Source organism: Branchiostoma floridae, chromosome 6 (genome assembly GCF_000003815.2).
Source record: "Branchiostoma floridae strain S238N-H82 chromosome 6, Bfl_VNyyK, whole genome shotgun sequence".
NCBI lineage: Eukaryota > Metazoa > Chordata > Leptocardii > Amphioxiformes > Branchiostomatidae > Branchiostoma > Branchiostoma floridae.
The window spans coordinates 20,559,586-20,571,991 of NC_049984.1; the positions used below are offsets into that span (position 1 = coordinate 20,559,586).

General features: G+C 41.3%; 1 protein-coding gene across 11 annotated transcripts in view; it reads left to right on the top strand.

Annotated features, from left to right (window-relative positions):
* LOC118417647 (piezo-type mechanosensitive ion channel component 2-like) overlaps window positions 1–12,406 on the top strand; it is a 119,353-nt gene that overhangs the window by 26,102 nt on the left and 80,845 nt on the right. For all 11 annotated transcript variants that reach the window (XM_035823276.1, XM_035823265.1, XM_035823267.1 and 8 more), the window contains 7 exons: window positions 761–883; window positions 5,181–5,456; window positions 6,736–7,002; window positions 8,118–8,241; window positions 10,567–10,778; window positions 11,228–11,376; window positions 11,922–12,098. In XM_035823276.1, coding sequence (XP_035679169.1) covers window positions 761–883; window positions 5,181–5,456; window positions 6,736–7,002; window positions 8,118–8,241; window positions 10,567–10,778; window positions 11,228–11,376; window positions 11,922–12,098 — 1,328 coding nt within the window. The remainder of the gene's footprint in view (window positions 1–760; window positions 884–5,180; window positions 5,457–6,735; window positions 7,003–8,117; window positions 8,242–10,566; window positions 10,779–11,227; window positions 11,377–11,921; window positions 12,099–12,406) is intronic.

Sequence of the window (12,406 nt, forward strand, 5' to 3'; positions counted from 1 at the left end):
ACACTAAAACAGGGTCAACCTATACAGTATCAAGTTCAAGCACTAGGAGGCCCAAAATCAAACCTGACCACCAGGACACCACAAACAACTCACGTACCAAATGGCAACACAATGGCACCTTGCGTTCCGGAGATACAGCGCACGCCCCGTGCCCGCACAAAAGGTAACCTAAAATGTCAAGTTCAAGCACCAAGGGCGCCAAAATCAAAATTGAGCATTATTCAGCCACCGCCGACACATGTGCCAAATATCATCGCGCCAGCACCAGCCGTTCAGAAGATATAACTCCGGAAACACCCCTCCCGGACACAAAATTCGACCTGCCGGGTCAAGTTCAAACGCGACAAGGCCCAAAGTCAATCCTAGGCAACAGGCAACAACCCCCCACCCATGCACCAAAAATCGTCGCAATCGCGCGTATCGTTCCGGACACACAGCGCCAAAAGTGCCCCCAAAACACCAAAAATGCCACCTTCAATGTCAAGGTCAAGCGCCAGGAGGCCCCAAATCACACCTGAGTGTCAGGCTACCACCCCCAACCCACGTACCAAAAATCGTCGTGCTCGCACCATCCGTTCACGAGATACAGCGCCCTACATCCCCGGCTACCGAAAAGTTTCCACCAGCATCAAAACCATACCTGCATACATGCAGGTAAAAAGTCTGAAGAGAACCCTGTTATAATTACATCAAGATCATGATAATATGTGTGATGAATGATGTATGCAATATACATTGTATGTGGTTTGTTTTCTGGCAGTGGAAAGAAACAGTTGTGGAAGCTGGCACCCCACAAACATGGCTACGAAGGACTCTGTCTAAAAGAACTGCTGGGAACACAATAAGGAGGCCATCTGCCATGAAACCAGAAGATGAAAGGGTGGTGAGTGTGTCAAGTTTGCTGTAATGAACAAGCTGATAAATGATGATCAGAAATGTGTTTATCTTTTAAAGTATCATATTCCCCCATGTAAAGAAAAGTAAAATAGATTTGATTTTGGTGATGCCTCAGTCAGAGCCATTAGTATAATCAGCTTTCAGATTAGGGAATTGTACAAATCCATTCCCTAGGGAATTTGTTTTTGGCAACACCTTACAGGAATGGTCTGCACATAGGTTCGTAGGGGCTATGCTGAGATTAAAGTAATCATGCTAAAATTACTCCCGTGACATAAACTTAATTGTCTGCTGATAACTCGGAATTTTACAAATAATAACATACTTAGTAAAGACATCACAAAAGCGTATAACTTTATCCAGTTCTATCTAGGTTGGCTGAATTTACAAATAAGAATAGAAAAGTATTTGCTGGCATCCTTTAGAAGGAAATTGCAGGCTTTGTTTTCCTTTTGTCTTGTGTTACTTCTCAGCTTGCCTCTGTGATTTTCATTTTTTGAATGCAGTCATAACGCTGTCAATTGGCAGTACATGCATTGCAATGGTGTGTTGTTACAGTATGGCGCAAAAGTATAATGAATTATCCTGTATTCCCATAGGCCCAAATACCAAATCATCACGCCCAGCCCCTGTTCTCTTACTAAACCTGAGGCCTTTGAAGTAATTATCATATAATGGTGTTTGTGGTGTGGACTTAAGTGTTTGATCAAGGAGGTTGGTTTGATACCCTCTTTGACTACAGACATGCCAAATTTCAGACAAATCCAAAGTACCTTTATTTCTAGGTGCAAAGACAAAGACCGAGACAGAAAGAAGTTGTTGAAGTATTGCAGCAGTTTTTCATATTCTATGTAAATGAGACTCTCATTTGCATGGTATATATGTAGTAATGTTCGACTTTACTTAAGTTCCAAATGCCACAAGAATGAATAAGCATTATTTACCACTATTGAATTATAGTGTTAACTCGTGATATTTCAATAATTTGTGCACAAGAACACTCGGCCTGTTGAAACAAGGCAGGGGTGTCCATACAGGGAGTCGCCATTTGTGGTAGCGTCAGTCTTCTTCTGTTATTACTGTCCATCTGAAAAGATGACGAACGTATAATCGTGGCCAGGTTCAAGGGCAACCCTGGAACTGTCGTTATCTCCTGTCATGCACCACATAACTGTTTGTCTAACAATGATTCTGATGACCTCTACACAAAATAAAGCAACACAGTGCAGAGTCCCATGCTAGTCAAAGGAGTCCCTCCCCACCCCACGCTAATCAAATGAGGAGACATGAATGCCCAAATTGCAAAGGGTTTCTCCATTCACAAAAGGTCAAACCATATCGGCATGTTGTTAGATAACTTTATCGAGCAACATAGCCGTGTAGCTGGTAAAATCTCATTTCGGAAACCAAATCGCAACTTATGGACAGTTAGATCCCGCAAGGGCAATCTCTCTCACTCTCAGATAGATTTCTGTCTCTGTCGGAGACGTTGGCAGAACAGTGTGAAAGACTGCAAGGGCATTTTCCATGTCAAATCCGGTAGGGAGCAATCATCATATAGTGACTACTACAGCTAAGCTGTTCAACACCACGGATGGATGTGTTTACCTGTGTGTGAATAGTGTTAAGCACCATGGACAGGCATGCTTACCTCTGTGTGGATGGTGTTCAACATCAGGGATGGATGTGTTTACCTGTCTGTTGATGGTGTTCAACACCAGGGATGGATGTGTTAACCTGTGTGTTGATGGTGTTCACACCAGGGATAAATGTGTTTACCTGTGTGTGGATGGTGTTCAGCACCATGGACAGGCATGCTAACCTGTGTTGATGGTGTTCAACACCAGGGATAGATGTGTTAACCTGTGTTTGGATGGTGTTCAACACCAGGGATGGATGTGTTAACCTGTGTGTGGATGGTGTTCAGCGCCATGGACAGGCATGCTAACCTGTGTGTGGATGGTGTTCAACACCAGGGATGTATGTGTTAACCTGTGTGTGGATGGTGTTCAACACCAGGGATGGATGTGTTAATCTGTGTGTTGATGGTGTTCAGCACCATGGACAGGCATGCTAACCTGTGTGTGGATGGTGTTCACACCAGGGATAAATGTGTTTATCTGTGTGTGGATGGTGTTCAGCACCACGGACAGGCATGCTAACCTGTGTGTGGATGGTGTTCAACACCAGGGATAAATGTGTTTACTTGTGTGTGGATGCTGTTCAGGACCAGGAATAAATGTGTTTACCTGTGCGTGGATGGTGTTCAGCACCATGGACAGGCATGCTAACCTGTGTGTGGATGGTGTTCAAGTTCCACACCAGGGATACATGTGTTAACTTGTGTGTGGATGGTGTTCAACACCAGGGATAAGTGTGTTTACCTGTGTGTGGATGGTGTTCAGCACCATGGACAGATGTGCTTACCTATGTGTGGATGGTGTTCAACATCAGGTATTGATGTGTTTACCTGTGTTTGGATGGTGTTCAGCACCAGGGATGGATGTGTTTACCTGTGTGTGGATGGTGTTCAACACCAGGGATAAGTGTGTTTACCTGTGTGTGGATGGTGTTCAGCACCATGGACAGATGTGCTTACCTATGTGTGGAGGGTTTTCAACACCAGGGAGGATGTGTTAACCTGTGTGTGGATGGTGTTCAGCACCAGGGAGGATGTGTTAACCTGTGTGTGGATGGTGTTCAGCACCATGGACAGGCATGCTAACCTGTGTGTGGATGGTGTTCAACACCAGGTATTGATGTGTTTACCTGTGTTTGGATTGTGTTCAGCACCAGGGATGGATGTGTTTACCTGTGTGTGGATGGTGTTCAACACCAGGGATAAGTGTGTTTACCTGTGTGTGGATGGTGTTCAGCACCATGGACAGATGTGCTTACCTATGTGTGGAGGGTTCTCAACACCAGGGAGGATGTGTTAACCTGTGTGTGGATGGTGTTCAGCACCATGGACAGGCATGCTAACCTGTGTGTGGATGGTGTTCAGTTGTTGAGAGAGGACACAATTTAATCAGGCTAGCTGATTGATTGAAAATTCAAAGTCACTCACCATGCCAAATTAGCGGCCCCTGATTCTCTGGGTTTAATGACTACTAGGTCAGTCTTCCCAAAACCTGGAAATAATAATAATAAATCTGGTGTTTTCCTTGCAGCCAGTAGGTGCCCAAAGAGTAATGAGGCTGATTTGTGCTCAAGGCACCTCTTTGAACACCGGACCCCCGTTTTACACCCCTTCTGAAAGACGAATTTGTGCATTTTTGGTCAGGCTACAGCATCTGGTCATCTTTGGGTGGTCTACCATCCGAGTACTGTCCAGACTGCACGTTGCTTATCTTCTGAGATTGAAGGGATCAGGTGTGTCAATGCGCTACACGGCCATAACCCCAGCATCCCCTCCAAATCCCAAAATAAACCATTTAAAGTAGCTTATGCCCAAATTTGTGGGTAGGGTTTCTGGAGTAAATATCTAGTAATGCACCCCTAGACTAAAAAGTGTTGTAAGATTATAACAGTTAACATTTATTTATTTACCTTACTATGTCAATGGACCAAGACTGAAGCCCCGCCCCCTGTTCGATCATGTTCTATTTCGTACACCTCGTCAAAAATAGCATTTGACAAAACTGGCCACTGCCGCTATTTAGCTGATCAAAACGGCTGACTTCTGTTTAGCTTTTTGGGTTATGAAATCATCTCAGCCCTTCTTTGTCGAAGGCTACATCCACTGGGTACAGTCATTTGAGGTGGGGGCAAATATAGCTACAGCAAGGGCGTTATAATTTCAGTCAGAGCGGAAGGCGCTCCATAGCATTACCTTGACAGATTCCTTGTTGGTGGGCAACAGTGCCCAGTTTCTGACATGTGGTCGGTGCATGTGGAAACCAGGGTACATATATCTGTGACAGGGTTTCTACTGCATTTGGTGCATACGGAACAGCTGCCTGAATGCTCATGACAAAAACGAAATTAAGAAGAAAGCAGCTCGGGCACTCGCTTATACATAGCCCTGTCTTATACATACCCTGCTCTACACGTGCATCCTGCCCACCAACAATGTAATGCTATGCAGTGTCTGTCTCTCACAAAACAACTGTACTTGGTGGGTGTAGTCTTCAACAAAGCATAGCATAGCATTTTACTTTTGTCGTTTCTGTCTCACTGGGGCTATTTTTGACGGAGGTGTTCGAAATAGAATAGGGGGTCCTACCTGGTTCTATTTCATTCAAACAAGGTTCTAAAGCTATAATGCAGTGTTATTCTTTCAGGCTCTTGTAGTTCCGGAAGACTATGGAGAGTCTAACGAAGTTGCGATAGAGGCAGGTGGACTGATTGCCCATGAGATAAATGACATACCAGAGAACAAGGTGGGCACTATTCACGAGGAGATCCACCGTCAAAGGAAGGAGGAAACTTTCCAGCTAGAACAGAAGGAAGAAAGTGGCACTCATGATAAAGACCTGGACTCCTTCCGAACACCATTAATGACAATGTTTGTCTTCATCATGAAGCAGAGCTACATTGCAGCACTCATTGTTATGATGGTAGGATCATTATATCAACCAGTTTATCTGTGTTAGTAATGTTAGAAGTCATTCTTGATAATGTAAAACTTTTGTTATAATTAACTTCCAACAGAAAAATTGGGCTTACCCAAATTTTTGACTGTGAAACTCCAGTCTTTGTCAAGGAATTGACCATCTACTGCTTCTGTGATGTCAAGATATGCAGATAGCACAGCACTCTGTGAGAGTCCAATTTTTGTATTGGAAGCTTAAGGTATCTCGGTTGGCTAAATTGGCATTTTGACCTTCCACTGTTTTCTTATTAATAAATTAAGAAAGAATGGAGCCGTAACGAATGTTGATAGATGGGCATTAGAGAATTCTAAATCTGATTTTTTTGGGGCCGAATTTATGACGTCATCATTTTTATTACCTCTGATATTATTTTTTTCTATGACAAAATACAGCACTTTGGTACATACCACTGTAATGAAACTTCGTTTTTCGTTGCATAATGATGGAAGGTACAAACGTAGTGTTGCGCAAATTGATATCTACTAATGATCTGTAGTAATTAGAAAATGTTTGTTTTCATCTAATTAAAAAAATTTAATTCTTAATAACTACAGATAGTTAGTAGATAGTAGATATGCGCAACACTACGTTTGTAGCTTCCATCATTATGCAACGAAAAACGAAGTTTCATTACAGTGGTATGTACCAAAGTGCTGTGTTTTGTCATAGAAAAAAATAATATCAGAGGTAATAAAAATGATGACATCATCAATTTGGCCCCCAAAAAATCAGATTTAGAATTCTTTAATGCCCATCTATCAACATTCGTTATGGCTCCATTCTTTCTTAATTCATTAATAAGAAAACAGTGGAAGGTCAAAATGCCAATTTAGCCAACCGAGATACCTTAAGTTTAACTTTATCCAAAGTTCTGGAAATATAAGAAGTTGATTAAAAGGATTTATTTTGTATAGTTACATGACACATGTACATGTGTTACATGGCCAGGTGGCTGCTATGCTAAGGTGGCTGCTAATACAGGTTTGACTGTACATGCTGTTCTGCAAAGCACTCCTGGGGCGAGGTACCATGTACATGTGTACTTAGCATGATAATTCATTATGAGCATCCTTCATCTACAAGTATCTTTTTTCCATACATTTATTTATAAGAGAGAAACTCCAAAGATGTTCAAAACATTACTAAATCTGTGTTATGTGTATATATATAGTTTGTAAGTTTGTTCTTCTGCTGTCTGCTACAATGTAACAGTGAAGTGAACGTGTCTGTCTGTCCTTCCCAGGCCTGGAGTATCACTTATCACAGCTGGCTGACATTTGTGCTGCTGATCTGGGCTTGTGTGGTTTGGATGTGTCGCAGTGCTCGCAGGATTTGCCTGCTGTCCTCTCCAGCATTTGTCTTCTATGCAGAAGTCCTGCTGGTCATTCAGTTTGTCTATGGCTTAAACTTAACTGAGGAAGAGCTGCCAACCAAGAGCAGCTCAGGTTATAACTTGGAGGAGATTGGACTGGTCAAGTACCAACATACCTGCCTGCACCTTACAGCAAAAGTGAAGTATTCTTTTGTTTTGCACTATTGCATACAAGCATACATGGCTACATGTACTTGCATTCTGTTCTTTAATTGGTGCTTTTAACGGGTGCTGCCCTAACTTGGCAAGCTTTTGCTGAGCCCCAACATGTACTTCATTGCTAGCTCCCAGAAAATGGTCAGGTATTGTTGATTCAGAATGGAATTTGGACACAATTACATGTACATTGTAGTCTTGACAACATATTGTAATAAGTCATGTGTGCATGCGTGCACTGTTTATAAACCTTTTACACTCTGCGTTATGGCCTTCATGAATTATACCTTTGAATTCAATTTTTTTGCGATATTAAACAGGGTACCCCTAACTTGAATAGCTTTTGTATTTCTGCTCTCTTCCATACTTACTAAGGCTACTTCAGGCGAAGAAATACTCAGTGAAGAATCATCAATGCATGCAGATTGCATGTACATGTGTTACTTACTTCCCCTAGTATGGACTTGGTATGCAAGCCTTCCTCTACCACGCTGCACGCAATGGCTTGTCTGCTGTCTGGACACAATGCTTCACCCAGCAAACTAGCTGATAACATGAGATTCTTCAAGTTACCAGACAAACGCAGTGTCTAAACTCTTCTGCCTGTGCCTTGTCAGTAAATCACCCAGCAAACTAAAGGAATACATTCCGTCAGTTTACCGCCGTATGATAGTCCATAAAACTTGGCCCCGGTTGGCAGCTTTGGGCAGGGGGAGTACAGTGTGGAAAGATCATTGGGAGGAACACATGCAGTCTGTTTACGGCCTGAATGTAGGCTTTGTTTTTTTGCACAGTAAGTGTCAAAGTCTGTGTAGACTGACTGACAGTAATAGGCTGTAAAACTTGGCCAAGGCATAAAATAGTAGCACCTACCAGACCCCCCTTCATTATGCAACTATATCTGAAAACCCATGGGTTGAAATTTAGTTCAGAATGCTATTTACAGTTATATGTGGTCGAGTTGTATTTCTGGACCATAAGATTGAGGTTCAGTTTGCAGTGGCTTGCATCTACGTGTAGCTATACAGAACCGGACATATTTGATGTGACATGTATTTTTTTGATATAATGAATGAATTGTTTCTTAATTTCCCCAGATTTTGTACACCTTGATGTTCTGGTTGACACTGCGCCAGCATATCTGGGAAAAGAAGATCGTTGAAGAAGATGGTTCAGGGGAAGAGGATGCACTAACAGCCATATTCAAGCAAGAAAGTGAAGGTACATTCAATGTCAATAGTCAGTTACTTGAGCATTGACCAGGTCAATTTACAAAATGACATTGTCTATATCCTGATTACACATGGCATGGGTTTGTGTATTTGAAATGTTTAGGGTGTTTGGTATGTAATAAGTTCTATATTAGCTTATCAGAAACTCAGAGCAAAACCAGTCCGATTACTATTTGTGAGCCGTGTTTATTCAACCTATGCTAAACTCAAGTAACATATAATACAATGTGCTTCAATATGACTACAGCAAGTTTACAGGATAACATTACAGGTCTAGGCATAGGATAATGATACAGAGATCTAATAATATACAGAGGGAATTGGTCTAACCCACTCGTACGCAATCCAACAGAGGGACTAGCTAATAAGCGTCCTTACTATAGTCCTGTGGGCACCAGACTGACAAATATCTTTGTACAATCTCTAAGGTCAACTAGCATAACAAAAGCTTTCCTAGCTTAGCCAATCTGGTTGGGTGCTCTCACCAGCACAACCAATCAGAGATAACTAACATGCTAATTATGCCCATATGGTCTAGACAGTCAATACCTCATTACATCATATGTCAAAGGTCATGGCCATTACACATTTTTATGTAGTATCATATATGTGGCATGTGGGTTATTGTCTGTGTGAAACTTTGACCTGAAAATTGAAAGTGCATAATGTAAATGTTGCGTTAATTGGATGGAAATAACCTCAAACCTATATTTTTTTTACTCCATTCAGTTTTTTATTTGTTCTACTTAAGGTTTCCTCCCTAGCTAAATTGTTATTTTGACCTTCTATTGTTTTCTCATTAATGAATTAAGACAGAATTGTAGTTCTACTGAATATTGATGGGCATGAACAAATTCTAAAATATGATTTTTTGACCATATGGAAGACATTATCAAGTTTTATTGACCCTAATTTTCTAAGGGAAAATGCAGCACTTTGGTACATTTTTTTTTTATTTACTTAAAGTTCACCGCAAAACAAGGCTGTTGGAGCTGTTTTGGGTTACAATACTGTATAGTGAAGAAAGATGTGTGTTAACCCTTGACTTAAACAGTTGTAGATTGTATCCCATGGGAAAGCAGGTCCGTGGAAGCTCATTCCATAGCGAAGTTGTTCTTGGAAAAAGCTCTGAGCGTGGAACTTCCTCCTAGAAGGAGGATTGTGGAGGAAAAAGGATGATTTGTTTCCGTGGAAGTGGCTAAACGGGTTCTTGCAGTGAAGGTTCGTATTGGAGGCACAGATGAGTGAAGTTCTGCCGAGTATTTACCATGGAAGTACCGATAGAAAAGTGCTAGGCTAGCTACATCACGCCTTTGAGACAATGGTTGTAGAGTGGCAAACAAGTCGCTGCCAACAATGTTCTTAAACCATTTTTGTACCCTGTTGAGGCAGGTCAGGGAGCTCTGGGAAGCTCCAGCCCAAATGTGACAGCAGTATTCCATTTTGGGCCTTATCTGACTCTTGTAAAGATAAAGAATGGCGGAGGGGGTCAGATATTTCCTGGAACGGTACAAGGAGCCCACCATTTTCCCAGCTTCCTTGGCAACAGATTGAATGTAACAATTCCACTTAAGATCAGGTGTAAATTTTAGGCCCAAGAGTCGCTCAAATCAAGGGGCTTCTTTAAGTAAAGTCCCACTCATTTGGACCGGTGGCAGGTTCGGGTCAGATCTCTTATGATGAAACGAAAGAAGGTTTGTTTTTGAAGGGTTGAAGGTCACAAGCCACTTTTTACCCCATAGAACTGTATGATCAAGGTCAGCAGAGAGATTAGCTGCAAGGGAGTGGTCATTACATCTCCTGGATGTGTGGCCATATACTGAGGTGTCATCAGCATAAATGTCGACAAATGATCTGAGTATATGATCAGGCAGATCGTTTATGTAGATTAAAAATAGTGTTGGACTGAGGATTGATCCTTGCGGTACTCCAGCATTGATGCTATGACATTCTGACTCTTGGCCGTTTATAACGACCTTCAGAGATCTGCAGGACATACCACTGTAATAAAACTATAATGTATGTTTTGTATAATGGTCAGAGCTACAAACATACATTTGCACATCTTGATATCTACTAATTGTCTGCAGTTATAAAAAAAAAAATTTTAATCAGACAAAAGCAGTTGACTTTCTGATAACTGCAGACAATTAGTAGATATCAAGAATTTGGAATATGCGTTTAATATAGCTTTGATCATACTTGCCTTCCTGTAAAGCACAGTTCTGTCTAATTCATTAATGAAAAAACAATGGAAGGTCAAATGCAAATTAGCCAGGTAGGAAACCTTAAGATGTCTGTTTCTTATCATTAGAACACATGGGCAGTAGAACATCCAGTGAGAACCAGGAAAGGGAGGACAGTGAGCTCATGAAACAGATGGGCAACTATGCCGTGCAGGTTTTCAGCAAGTACTGGATCTTTGTGTGTGCTGGCATGTTTCTTCTAGTCAGCCTGTCTGGCAAGGTGGTGATGTACCGCATCCTGTATATGGCACTCTTCCTGTTCTTCATTATCTGCTATCAGGTATACTTCATTTTCTTACAGCGATAAAGGCTTGTCAGTGAAATGTGCAAAATAGTCATTTTCAACTAACTTTTCAGGCACACCTACTTTCCTAGGAAAAGGAATATGTCACCATTTAAGATCACCCCAAAATCTCAGCTTATTTCTTACACTAGGAAGTTTGATGCTTTGCATACATTGTACAGGTAATGTTATTGTCTTTTCTGCAACAGGCATAACTACTGGTAATGCATGTTACAACTGTTAGCTTTTTCTTCCAAAGGATTTACAGTTCTGGGCAAACTTGATATGTGCACTCATGTGAACCTACTAACATTACAGCTCGTTCTCATTCAAATGTGCAAAATGCTGTTGCCAGTCCATGTGACATTTCAGGAATCAAAGCCGCATGTTAGGGTGGATTCACATAAGTTACATGTATTTCAAATAGAATTTCTCCTTTGCTGCAGCTGTCGTACACAACTTGGAGACGCATAATGCGAACTTTCTGGTGGGTGGTGATAGGATACTCCATGTTTGTACTTATCCTACTCTACACCTATCAGTTCAAGAGTGTGCCACAGTTCTGGCACAACAAGACACACATCTCATTTGAACTGTAAGTATGTCTTTCTTCCTGCCATTCTATGTATTGTTCAACATAGCAATGAGACAGATTACAGATTACCCCTGTTAAAGATAATGGTCTTGTGATGCAATGTAACAGAGAAATTTCTAGCAACAGTAAGTTGGCTGTCAGCATTGAAACAAATTTTTAGCTTTATAGTATACTAGTATGTAAACTACCAGAACAGATGAACTTTCATGCTTATTTAAGATCTTGATTTAAAGGAAAGCATCAGAAGATCTGAAATTCATTACTTTTTAGTAGTTTACTTCTTAAAAAGTTTATCTCTCTCCCTCTCTCCCGCCGCGATTGGCAATGACATAATGGTTTCTCAGAACTGACAAACCATCATGTCATTGCCGATCGCAGCAGGAGAGAGGGAGAGCACGAAGTTCAAACATGTCTACAGGGTAATATGTGGTGGATTAATGTAAAAGTTGACATAAATCAACTTTTTAATGAGTTTGGAAAATAAAGAATTTCATATCTGCATTCCTTTAATGATTACCAAGAAGGCTATGTAATGTGTTGTACAGTCTTGAGGATTTGGGGATGGAACAGTATAGCACCGTGGAGCTGTTTCAGAAGATGCTGGCCCCCACAACATTTCTGGTGGTCTGTATTCTCCAACTGCACTTCTTTCACCATCGTTTTTTGGAGATCACCAAGATTGACCCAGAAGATGATGAAGACCTGGGACAGGATAGTGGCATGTATGTCAGGCTTTTAATTACGACCTAATCTGAAGTTTTTTTATCTATATGTCACAGAGGCAGCACAAAAAAATTTTGATAGGGGGGAACTATTGCTGACCTTATTTTCAGTACAAGTTTTTTTTAATTTTCAAATCGTGACCCCTGAAATGCTATTTCCTGCATTTTGCAGGGGAAAACGTAAGCAAAACAAGAGTTCGTAGACCTCAGGCCTGCATGAAATGTATTGGGTTTCTGTAGACCTATTGTGTATTTTTGCCTTTTGTCTGTGGTACGTGGTTGGAAAAATGAGCTTTTTACTGTGTTGG